Genomic DNA, 12297 nt, shown 5'->3' on the forward strand with positions numbered 1-12297 from the left:
AATACAAAACTGGATCTTCTCTGAAATTGGTGGGAAAGGCAGGCAACGATTAGCATCCTGCTCACTTGGCCACCAAAGGTGCCTCTAGAGAGGCCAGTCTAGAAACTAGATTTGACTAATCAGGAAACAAGCAACTAAATAACCAAGCCTGGACGTGTGCCCCAGGTCTCGCTTCCACACACTGACTTGCTTGGAACTGTGACTCCTGTAATCTCAGGAGGCCCTGTCAGGGCAGTCTTACTCTAAAAACCCTGTTCCTACCTCATGAGCAAGGCGGTCAAAGAGATACTGCTGTGTCACCACTTCGTTCCAGTTCCGGTCCACCTCCTCCCCCAGGTGGGTATCCTCGCACTCCTTCAGCTTGATCAGAGCTGTGACCTGTTAACCAGCAAAAAGAGAGTTTCAGGCACAGCATCACACCCGTTCCCCCAGGACTCTTGGCCCCGTCCAGTCTGGTTTGCGATGGACATGCTATGGCCCCTTCACTTGGGACCCGCCAGCATGATGGAGAGGGATGAACCTAGGAAGAAGACGTATGGTCAGATTAAGGTGGGGCTACAATGCTCAAAAAAACTGGCTGCACACAGCACTGCTGTCTAGTTGTCTTGAGGGCTTGTGTGAGCCAAGGAACAAAAGACCAGGCCAGCTCGGTCAGTCACCTGGGTGTTGAATGCGTCCTCAGTGAGGTTCTCGATCTTTTCCTCAAAGCTAGAAAGAAACTCTTCTATCTTCTTATCAACAACTTCAGAGCTGAAACAAAACATCTTCAATTAAAAGTCATCAGAGACCTGGTCTCAAGGTGAGAGAATTTAGGGCTGAGGCGTATTTCCAGGAAAGAGGCTGAAATGTTTTCTTCCCGGTCCTCAGTACTCTCCCCTTAGTTGAGGGAGGAAGAGAACCCTACCTCTAGCCCATTTCCCTGCTATCATCCATCAGATGGAAGCAGTGACAGCCATGCTTGACCATTTCAAAGCTGAGAACCAACAAGGCCTTGGACCTTGGTTCCAACACAAAGGTCAGGTCAGGTCAGGCACCTTTGCCTTCCTTGTGCTCAGGTCTGCCTGAGGTGACACATTGGCAAGCCCTGCATAATAACCACAGGATTCAAACCCTGCTAGAACCGTAGGAAACACTGATCAGTCCTGGGTCCGGCCATCTATGAGCGGCCACTCCCAGCCCCCACTCCCTACAGCTGTGACTAAGTGAAGCAAACCCTATTTGGTCAGCATGGTCTGAGGTTTAAGGAAACGCCTGTAGCCCCTACTCTCCATGCCAAGAGTAATAGTTGGACCCATCTACTCACTTGTATTTGGTTGCCTGAGTCCCCACGGTGACAGAGAATCCTAGAATCCCAGATGTGTTCCTACAGGTAGGGTAGACATGGTACCTATAGCCAAAGCGAAAAATTTTTATGAGCTCAGGTAGTCACCTGGGTCCTGCCCTCAGAAGCACCATAGATGAGGGAAGGGTTTCTATACATCTTTACTGGATCTGGTGGTTCTGAAACAAGATCTCTAAGTATGTATGCTTCTATTGCATTCTCAGGTTACGGTGACCACCCCTCTCCTGAACTGAGGACCACAGGCCAGCTTTTCTCTTGCTAATCTTGAAACTTGACCAAACTGAAAACCTGATCATAGTCCAAGATGCAAATTGCAGAAGTTTTGACCAGTAGGCATGACTAAGGCATGGAAGGACCAAAGAGCTCTGAGAGACTCCTTGGTCCAGATACCCAACAAACCTCCACATGCAAAATAAGCCCCAGATCCTTATTTGAGCTCAGTGCTCTTGCTAGCAGACTTACCCAAGGGTCTGCTTGGTTCGAAGGAAGTCAAAACAAGGCTCTTCCATGTGCATCTGCAATTCAACATACTACCCATCAGCCCAAATCTTCCTAGCAGAGAAACCTCAATTTCCTCCCCTGAAGTGTTCCACATACCCCCTAAGTCTAGCCTCTCATACCTGCCTGCTTCCTAAATGCCCAGGCCCCTTGTCCGTGATCATATTGGACAAGAATGCTAAATAACCATTTCACCTTCCAAACATGTCTCTGACCACGCCCAAGCCCCTCCCTCCGGCAGAAAGGACAGTCCTTGTAGTGGGTCAGGCTCCTGAACACAACACGCCTTCATACAACTTACCACAAGCAGCTCCATAAGAGTGTATTCTTTCAGACTCCTGGTACCTGACTGAAAGGAGAACTTGGTCAGACCAACTGAAAATCCAGTGGCTTACAAGGCTTCTTAATCAGCTATTTTTGGCAACCATTTATTCAGGCATCCATCCCAGGCTCATCCCCCAAGAGTGCTGATCGTACCCTCTCCTGCCCTATGTTTTCAATTTTGTTTATACATCTGCCTTCCCAGTAGACAGAAGGTCTGTGAAGACAGGAATCATGCTTGATCATTTGTATTCCCAGCCCTGGCACAGAAGTGCAGGCAGACACGGAATCTCTGATCTGCCAGCTCCTGTCCAAAGGACCTAGAGAACACAACCTAAAATCAGGTTTTTGCAGTTCAAGTTCCTAAGGAGGAGAGCAGGAAACGTTTGGGGATCAATGAAGGGTGTCTGGACCTATTCCTCAGACGGAGAGGATATAAATAGGAACTTCTGCAGCCACACACAAGAACCCAAACCAACTAATAAGAAGAAAGTCTAGCAGAAGCCACATTGTGGGAGAGCCCATCCTAGTGTCCTGGACACTGGCAAAATAATGCAGTTAGAATAAAAGAGGGCAGAAGGCCAACAAGCAGAAATTTTGCTAGTGCATCCCCTAGTCAGGCTCTTGAAGGTTCTGACACAGACTCATTTCTATTCCCACTTCACCAGAGGAAGAGGCTACAGCCAATGCTCCCTGTAAGCCCGGTTTGGTCAGCAACGAGATTTCCTGTTTGCCTCTAGGATTGTGACAAAACCAGTCAAAATGTTACGTCAATTTCCTGTCCCAACCCTCTGTCCCCCCTCTCCAGAATGCAGCTTCCCTAAAGGAAGCAGTTTGTATTAAAAGCTAGTGCTAAGAGGTGACCAGTGGAAAGCACCTCAGTGGACATGCTCTTACAATAAGAAATTTACCTAAAACTAGAGAAGTGCTCCTAGGTTCTGAGCAGTGAGAAGCACTGGCAAATGTGGACAGGGCTACGCAGGCCCAGGCCATATCATTTATGAAGTGTGTGACCTGTCGGTCATTTTGGCTTCAAATAAGCTGAAAACCTAGGAGGAAAAGTCCAGGTAGCTACAGCCAGAGAGAGACTGGCTCTACCGACAAGCGGGGGCCACTAGGGAAAGACTCCGGTCCAGAGCCAGAAACTAAAAGGACAAGGTGAGAGGAAGGCCACGCAGCCATGCCCAGAGCCCAGACCAGGGATCTTTACGGGGCCTGACAGGTGAATTCCTCATGCAGGGAACCCAGGGCCACAGCAGCAGCTATAGGAGCCCCAGAGTTTGGGAATTCTAGACAGGCACAGGTCCCCATAGTCCTAGAAATGAGTGGGCTAACCACAAACTAAAGTAGGGTGTGGGCTAATTGAGATTGTTGCCAAGTTCTTTAAGTCCCATCCCTCCTCTCCAGAATGGTGTGGAACGAACACAGGATTTGAGGGCAGCACGAATCAATTCCAGCCCCAGCTGGTATGACCGCAGGGATGTAAGGGACTCTGGACCTCAGCTCCATCATTCCTAAAATGGATGTGATAAATCCTATCTCAGGTGCTTTAAAACCTTGAATTATATCTTGGGTAGTCATTCTGTTTGCCGTATACGGATTGCTTGGCCATGTTTACGTTTGTCTCATTTTCTAAACTGTCCTTTTAACAAATGTCCTCCTGCTGCTTGGGGTTGTCAGGGGAATGCATAGGAATTTCCAGCCAAGCTTCAGTCTGTCCCCCTGGACTAGTGTCTGGGTGATTAATGAAGCTCTGTGATTTAAGGATTCATTTCACCGGCAGGAGCAATTGTGAAATGTAGTTGCTTCAACAAGACAAATGACCCCAAGCACAAATACAGAGGTAACCACAGTGGGCCGTGAAGGTCATAGGGTCACTAATTCCCCAGATTTTAGTGCCCAAAAGGCACTTGGCCATGAGAATGGCCGTATGCAAGGGGCCACCGACCTGGTAATACACTGTGACTTCAGAGTTGGCGTCACCCCTGTTCAGAGCTCTCACTTTGCATAGGTGGTGACCACTGGGCAGCTGTACCACCTGGAACTGCACAGACATCTCCTGCTCCAGTGGCCTGAAGTTCAGCTTGCTGCAAAAGAATTAGTGTGGGTCACTGAGGCGGTGCCTTTATCCTCTTACCCTCACCCAAAATTGTCATAAAGAGGTCAGGCCTTCCACAATCCCTTCTGAATTGCTTTGTTTACATAACTAGCCTTAAGAAAATCCACCACAAGAAGCATCTCCACTGGGTTTGGTAACAACTGCATTGTGGCAAGGGCCGTCCTGCTGGTCAGAACACAACTCCCAGAGGGAAAATGCAAACCCATACTCACTCAACAACGTATTTCAGGAAATCCATAGATTCCTAAGAGGCAAAAGAAAAGAAAATAACTACATCAGGCTCTCTTGACATTAATTTCACCCAGAACCAACTAATATCAGCCCTAATGGCTTGGGAAGCCCTGGCGAACATTAGGAAAGCAAATATAGTCTTGTCACCCAAAATGCTGGCTAAGTCTTTCACTAATTGGGCTCATCATTCATTGATTTAGTATGTTTGTCAACTGAACGGCTCCTCTCTGCTCTCCCTTGGCACTCTGCCCACCTGTGCTCTGTGACACTTTCCCCACTGGAACAAACTTAATAGTTCAACTTAACCAGGGTGCCCTCTGTGCCCTCTGTGACTGTTTTAGAAACCTGGGTCTATTCATACGGAGCCTGGCATAGAATGAGCAATAGAATAATACTTAATACTAAGTAAATGTATCCCCTCCCCCTCTCAAACTTGTTTTCTTACCTATAAAGGAGGGGTAGGTGGAAGGGTGAGCTCATCTTTAAAGTGGTTTCTACCTGGGGCAAAACATGGCACTATGTCCTCTGGACAAAGCCCGCACCCAGCACCCCCACTGCTCACGGAAGCAGGCGTTATGTTCCTGCTCTTCTCCGTGGGTGGAGGCTTGGAAACATCTGTCTGTAAGTACACTACGGTTTATCAGGCATTAAGGCTGCTTTGGGCTTGTGAGATTAAAGACACAGAGGAAGTGGGGGGACATCAGCCAATCTCAAGAGACGCCATTTATATAATCCATCAAAGGGCCAGTCCTGAGAAACGAGGTGGGAGGCCACAAAGGAAGATGCTCACCAGCCGAACAGTTAAGGGAGAGTCCCACACCAGCACTCGGCTAGACGAGGCCTCAGTGTGTCCCATACACACATCCAATTCAGTACGGATCACAGCAAACCCCTCATCTGTCCCAAACCTCCTACTGTCCCTCTTCCTATACCAACCCACCGGTCCAAGCAAGAAAGTTGGGCACCGTCATAGATCCCTCCCTTCTCCATCACCCCCACATCCAGTCTGGCCATCCTCTACCTCATTATGTCTTAAGTACTCCTTTTTCATTTATTTCACCTAACCTCAGGCTTCATCACCTTTCACTTCAACTCTGTGTGTGTGTGTATGTGTGTGTGTCTGTGTGTTAAAAACACATGAAGTTTACCATCTTCACCATTTTTAAGTGTACAGTTTATAGTGTTAAGTATATTCACAATGTTGTGAAACAGTACTCTAGAACTTTACATCTTGCAAAACTGAAACTCTAGATCCGTAAAACAAAAATTCCCCTTTTTCACCTCCCCTGGCCCCCCAGTAACCACATTCTACTTTCTGTTTCTATGACTCTGAGTACTCTACACACCTCATACAAGCGAAATCATACTTCTTGTCAACTTTTATAGCAGCCCCATAACCGGCCCCTCTGGATCTTCCTTAATGACAAACCCTCTTTTACATCCTCCAAGGTTCTCCATTTACTACAGGATGAAGCCCAAGCTCCTTAGCTTCACACACAAGCTTGACATACAGGGTCTGCCGAAGTATGTGCGTGTTCACGCTCCCCAGTTCCCACTTAATCTCTAAACTGTAGTTTCCACACACAGTCTTCAACAAATGTAACCAATACCATATGTTTAGCAAACCCATTTCACTCAAAGTCATGGCCCATGACCAGCAATCTCCTTCATAAGGAAAGTCTTGCCCGGCATCAAGGGGGCCAGGTTCCCATCCAAACAGACCTTGACAGTGCTGGCCGGCCAAACCTCCAGGGCTTCAGGAAGAACTAATGCAATTCCAGAGCCCACAAGAGCACTCAGACCTGGCCAACAGCAGGGCGCCTCAGAACTCACTGTGCTTGTCACGTTGCCTTGTACCAGGCCCTCCACAAAGAGCTGGGATTTGAACTCTCTGACGAAGCTCAGCAGAGATTCAAGGGAAAGGCCATCCATCAAAGCCCGGTACTTGTCAATCATAGACCAACGGGCATATTCCAGGACTAAAAGCCGCACGTCTCTGTCCAGAAGGCAGAAAAAAGTTTTGTTGTAAGAAGTGAATTTTGAAGGTACAGAAGAATTGGGTTAAATTTCTATATATGGTATGCTTTAAAGAGAGACAATTTCTGTCACAACTTAAGATGGGGAAACAATCACCAAAAAGCATTTAAAATTGCATAATCTTTTACATTGATTTGCTCACTGGTACAACAACTCACTTATCTGTCTTACTTGCAAAACAAAATATTTCACATAAGTGAAGTTGTCAGGTAAGTCACACACCAATTTAAAAATTACTATTATTTTGATTTTAAATCTGACATTTTATTAATTCCTGGAGGCCACCACTACGAATATTACTGAAGTGACAATAAAGTATAGGCAGTCACTCTAGGTCAAAATCAGACTGACCACCCCTCCCTTTCCCACACTCAGCAGTTTGAACTTGGCAAGTCACCTAACATCTGTGACTCAATTTCTTCATTTCTAAAACAAGGGAAATAATAATGGGGTTTTGGTGAGAAATAAATACATATAAAGTTCTTAGATGTAGCACATAACACATCTTCAATAAATGTAGGTGTTGTTATTATTTTACCACATTTTAATAAAGTAGTATTCAGGAGTTACTGCACACACAGGGCTATTTTTCATCATATCAATAGTTACAGACAACTCTCCTTTCCAACTTATATTTGATTATTAGTTATTGTAGGTTTTGTGATCAGATTATCAGTTATTACCTGTCTGACTTTTAAATGCTTCTTCCCCTGCTTTTGAATGTTGGTCATTCATGGGCTCATTATAACTGTCCAAAGCAGAGCTTCTATATGAGGTTGTGCTGTTTGTTCACCATTTATAGATGCCTGGCAAGGAGGTCAAGTGGGGCCTTGCAAAACATGTGCACAAAGGGCTGTGTCTGCTTAGGGGGACTTTTCTCCCCCTCCCATAAAGGCCCCGCCAGCTGATAGAGGGTACCCCCAAGAGGGTACTTTTCTCCTGATTCACCAAAGTACCCTGTTAGTCACCATTAGCTCTGGACCAAAGAACAGGCTCTGATGAAAGGGCCGGGGGAGGAGGGTTGCCTATTAGCAGAGGGTTTAAGCATTAGTATACAGACTGTCTGTGGGGACAGAGTCCCAGAGAGCAGCTTCCAGGCTCTCGGCCTCATGTGGAAAGTTGCTAGCTCAGGTAGTAGATGGCCATCAGCTGTGACTAGTTGGCCATCAACTGTTACCGGTTAGCTATTAGCCACTAATATAACCGCTGTGGCTATGCTAGGGGGTTGATGGTTGGCAGAGAAGCAGATGTCAGTTTGCGGATCATGTGGCTCCCGCTGCCTGTGTCTCCAACTGAGCCGCCAGTGAGAATATAGTGGTATGACTCCCCCATCTATGGCTCCGTGGGTGTTCCTTTTTGGCCTCGCCATATCCTGCGTTCTTGTGTGGGGAGTGGGAACTGAGACCCCGCATGACACTGTCCATATAAGCCTTTGTGCTCTCTCTGGAACCTTGGCTGAATTCTGGATAGCTGCAGTTGCTAGATAAATGATGTGTTAAGCAGTTCAACTCAGCTCCTCATCACAACACCCAACACACCACAATCACCCCAGTGAAGTCAGCAGCAAGCAATTTTGAGCTACAACAAAGTCAAAACTTGGGGAAAACACACCCATTTTTTCATCAAGTCTCTAAGTATAATAGGCTACTTTCAGTCGTACTCCCAGATAGCTACTTTAGCTGGGTTTAGAAATCCTGTAACCCTATGGCCAGGTTTCCTAAACCACAGCACAATTCTTACATGTCTGCAAATTAGCACTGAAACTAAGCCTCCTCCCCCACACCTAACCCCTGGGAAGGCAAATACTTCCAGGCCTTCAAAATAAAAGCTGATCCCCGGTATACCCACTTGGCCAGAGTCTCAGGCTTGATGAGGATGTTAAAGTAGGTCTTCTTCAACTGCTCAGTTATCATTGTGAAGACAGCTGGTGTGGAACTAAAATCTGCTAAGTAGTCAATAATGAGCTGAAACAGTAGCTGAAAAGAAAAGAAGCATTTAAGTGGAGAAGCATAGAAGAAATCCACTAAGTTTGTTTTGGTGGGGGGATTGTTTTCCATTGGTTTTTACCAGGGGCTCAGCATGGTGACAGGCATTATTATCAGGGACATAAGAGAAGTACTGATAATGCATCTCCAGGGGCTAAAATCCTCAATAATGGTCACATTTGGAGCAGAGCAATGATTCTTCTATTTTTATAATTTTCATGGGTATTCTTAAATATTTTTTCTTCCAAATGAACTTAAAAATAATTTTATCCGCATACTCACTGCCCCTAAATGTGACTGCAATTGGGAGGACATTACATTTATACATTAATTTTTGAAGTAATGACAACTTTGTATCAAGCTGTCCTATCCGGAAACTTGATGAATCTCTCCCTTATTTAAAGTCTTCTTTTATATGCTTCAATAAGATTTATATTTTTCTTTAGATAGGTTCTGTACTTTTCTTATTTACTCCTAGGTATTTCGTTTTTCTCAATACTAGAACATTTTTTCCATTCATTTCTAAGTGGTTATTACTATTACAGGGAAAAAATCCACTGATTTTGATATACTGATCTTGTGACCAGCCACATCAAAAGTTATTTTAAAAATTTTAGTAGTATCTGAGGTTTTCTAGGAAAACAATCATATCATCTGCAAAGAAAAATACCTTTTCTTTCCAAGTGTTTTTACTTTATTACTTTTTTTTTTTCATTTTAATGGAGTAGCCAGAACCTCTAAAATAATGTTGAATAATAGAAGTGATTGTGAGTATCGTCGTATCATTGGCTTATTTCTGTTTTTAATGTTCAGCATTTTATCAGTTAACGTAACATTTGCTGTTACTGATTTTAAATTAAGATTTTTGTTGTGTTTAAGTAATTTTTCTCCATTCCAACTTATCAAGAATGCCCACTCGAATTTATCAAGTGACTTTTTTTTGACATTTATCACTATGTTCACATATAGACATACATTGTTTTATTGTGCTTTGCTTTATTGCACTTCACAGATGTTGCTTTTTTTTTTACAAATGAAACCAGCAAAACGATTACAGTTCGCTTTATTGTGATCCTTGCTTTATTGCGGTGGTCTGGAACCAAGCCTGCAATATATCCGCGGTATGTCTGTAGTACTACTCATTTGACCTGTGTTATGATTTATGTTCGTCAACTGCCAAATACTGAACAACCAATCCTTTTCATTCCTGGCACTCAGTCATGGTGAATTATTCTTTTTGTTACATTTTTGGATTCAATTTTCAAATTTAAAATGTTTGCATCTATATTTTACAGGTAAAACTGGTCTCTAGTTTTATATATTTATATTCTATCTCAGGTTTTAATATTAAGGTGAGGTAAGTTTCATAAAATGAAGAACCTCAAATACTTTTCTATTTTGTACTTTGAAAAGCTCCCCAGCTAATTCCAAAACATACCTCCCAAACGACAACCTCTGTATTAGGCTTTAATCTGTTTGGATCTTAAGCTACATTATATGTAGGCCTTTGAAGGTTGACAAAAGTAAATTATTACATGGTGTCTCCTCCTAAGACCGATGTTTGTCCTCTGGGGAGAGTGACAGCGATGAGCATGTAAAGGAGAGAACTTACTCTTCACTCGAGTTTTTGCTAAGATATGGAGGCTATCACCTCTTAGCACAGGTCTCATTTCTGCCACGTCCTTTCCTCCCACTTTTTTCTTGTATGAAGAGCCTAAACCTTAATATATGTAATATCCAAGAAACCAAAACAGAAAATTTGTTGTTGGGTACATTATATTAGGTTGGTGCAAAAGTAATGGCGGTTTTTGCAATTATTTTTACCCTTTTAAACCGCCATTACTTTTGCACCAACCTAATATTATTTTACCTGGTATTCAGTGATCTAAGCCTTTTAGCTAGCACTCCATATTATTTCTTCTCTGCTTATGAAGTTTTTGACAAAGCGACACTGGAACACATTCCTTACCAAAAGATAAACTACTGACACGATATCGACCCTGTTTCTAAAAGGCTCATAGACTTAGAACTGAAAAACAAGACACATACTTGAAACAATGGGATTGAGTGTAAGACAAAGAAGAAAGGACACAACCATTTGAGTTCTACTCTGTCAGGCAATGTGCAAAGTAAATCTGTTATTGCTCGATGGTCTGAAATTAAGGTCAAACTAGTCCTAAATGCCCGTGCTGGCTGCAGAGAAACTGACAGCAAAGGGAAGTGAAATCAAGCCTGAAGCACAGGCTGTGCTGTATGCGTGGCTAGTAATTAACAAATACATGTTGTCCATATGTGTGGCCAAAGTTAGAAGGTTGTCATCAGCCAAGAAAACATGATAACCCACATTAATAAACATTTTTTTCTATGTACAGCACTCCACGCAAAACCACTGTGCTTGGTTCTTAGGGGCAACAAGCATCCGTATGAAATCTTAAAAGAGCTCTGTGAGGAAAACAGAGCATTTGTACTTACAGGTAGTTTGTGGTTGAATCCTTTCACTCGAATAATTAAACCATGTTCTCCAGCTACCAGCTTATACTCCAGCTGTGCCACATCTGCTTCATAAGCTGGTTCCGCAAGGTTATGGGTAAGGATATTGACAAAGATATCAAAGAGGACCACACTGAGAGTATAAAATGCAAACAGCCTCATTAATTGACCAGAAGTAGACATGAATGAATTTGCTTTGATTGAGAGTAAGAAACTTCACTTTTAGAAAGATGTTAACTCACGCCTCCAGAATGTGAAACTATACACTGAGTGAGTTTAGCTTACCCGGGACTCAGTTTCAAAAGGGCATTACAGAACTCCTACCTTCAGCACTGCTTCCCAATCATTTTCAGTTATGCACACATAGAAAATGATAATATGTATGCTGCACAATGGCCAAGTGGAAAAGGCAGCAAACACAAGTGGCCTAAAAGCTCTGAGGTTATCCCTGCGGCCTAAGTTTTAAATGGATATTAATGTTAGTGCTGCTTGTCATTTTAAGGTTGGATTCTACACTGTAACTGGCAAAGGAAAGGAAGAAACTAACATTTCCCGAGCACCTCCTTGTTTCAGGCACATTTTGGGCTTTCTGACCTCCCATAATGGAACTAGCTGTATAAGTATATAAGTAATTTGCTAAGAACAAAGTATACATAATCAGATTCTTTGGCAGTCTATAAATACAGGATCAACAGATCCATTAGTCCTCATTAGGGACTGGAAGCTAACCTGAACTCATCTCTGAGGAACCATCTCAATCCAGTAATTCTATGACTAGCCTACATGATCAGCAAGTTTTACAAACGGGTACTGGAGATGCAGCAGCCACAACTCTATTTCAATGTTTAGTGTATCAATATAAATACTTTTGGGGCACAGAAAATACACGTAAATCAGCATAGCTCAAGTACTGATAGAGACAATGATAGAATGATTAATAATGAAACAAAATAACTTTCAATAATACAAAATGTATTTTCTAGAAAAGAGGACGATTGCTTACTTTGCTGCAGACTTCTGTATCAAAGGTGAGATCAGATGGAAACGTATATATGCTGAAAGAAAAAAAGATCATGGATGAGACATATAGCCCAGAGGCCTCAAATATTTTATTCATCTGCTATTTACCTCCAATATCATGTTTTTTAAAAACTCTGAAATAAACTACTGATCCTTAAATGCCCATTACATTTTTATCCTTAAGGGTCTTTAAAAAGTTATATTCCAAATAATGTACAGAACGCATACTTTAATCGATGGGATGACCAGACATA

General features: G+C 43.2%; 1 protein-coding gene across 2 annotated transcripts in view; it reads right to left on the bottom strand.

Annotated features, from left to right (window-relative positions):
• Positions 1–12297, bottom strand: part of NRDC (nardilysin convertase) — a 64013-nt gene that overhangs the window by 1167 nt on the left and 50549 nt on the right. For both annotated transcript variants that reach the window (XM_019742779.2, XM_019742780.2), the window contains exons 19-29: positions 12027–12078; positions 11006–11156; positions 8397–8524; positions 6345–6507; positions 4493–4524; positions 4110–4248; positions 2142–2189; positions 1805–1857; positions 1304–1387; positions 660–750; positions 262–378 (exon numbers count right to left, since the gene is read on the bottom strand). In XM_019742779.2, the coding sequence (XP_019598338.2) occupies positions 262–378; positions 660–750; positions 1304–1387; positions 1805–1857; positions 2142–2189; positions 4110–4248; positions 4493–4524; positions 6345–6507; positions 8397–8524; positions 11006–11156; positions 12027–12078 (1058 nt within the window). The remainder of the gene's footprint in view (positions 1–261; positions 379–659; positions 751–1303; positions 1388–1804; positions 1858–2141; positions 2190–4109; positions 4249–4492; positions 4525–6344; positions 6508–8396; positions 8525–11005; positions 11157–12026; positions 12079–12297) is intronic.

This window comes from Rhinolophus sinicus, linkage group LG06 (genome assembly GCF_036562045.2).
Source record: "Rhinolophus sinicus isolate RSC01 linkage group LG06, ASM3656204v1, whole genome shotgun sequence".
In the NCBI taxonomy this organism is placed as follows: Eukaryota; Metazoa; Chordata; class Mammalia; order Chiroptera; family Rhinolophidae; genus Rhinolophus; species Rhinolophus sinicus.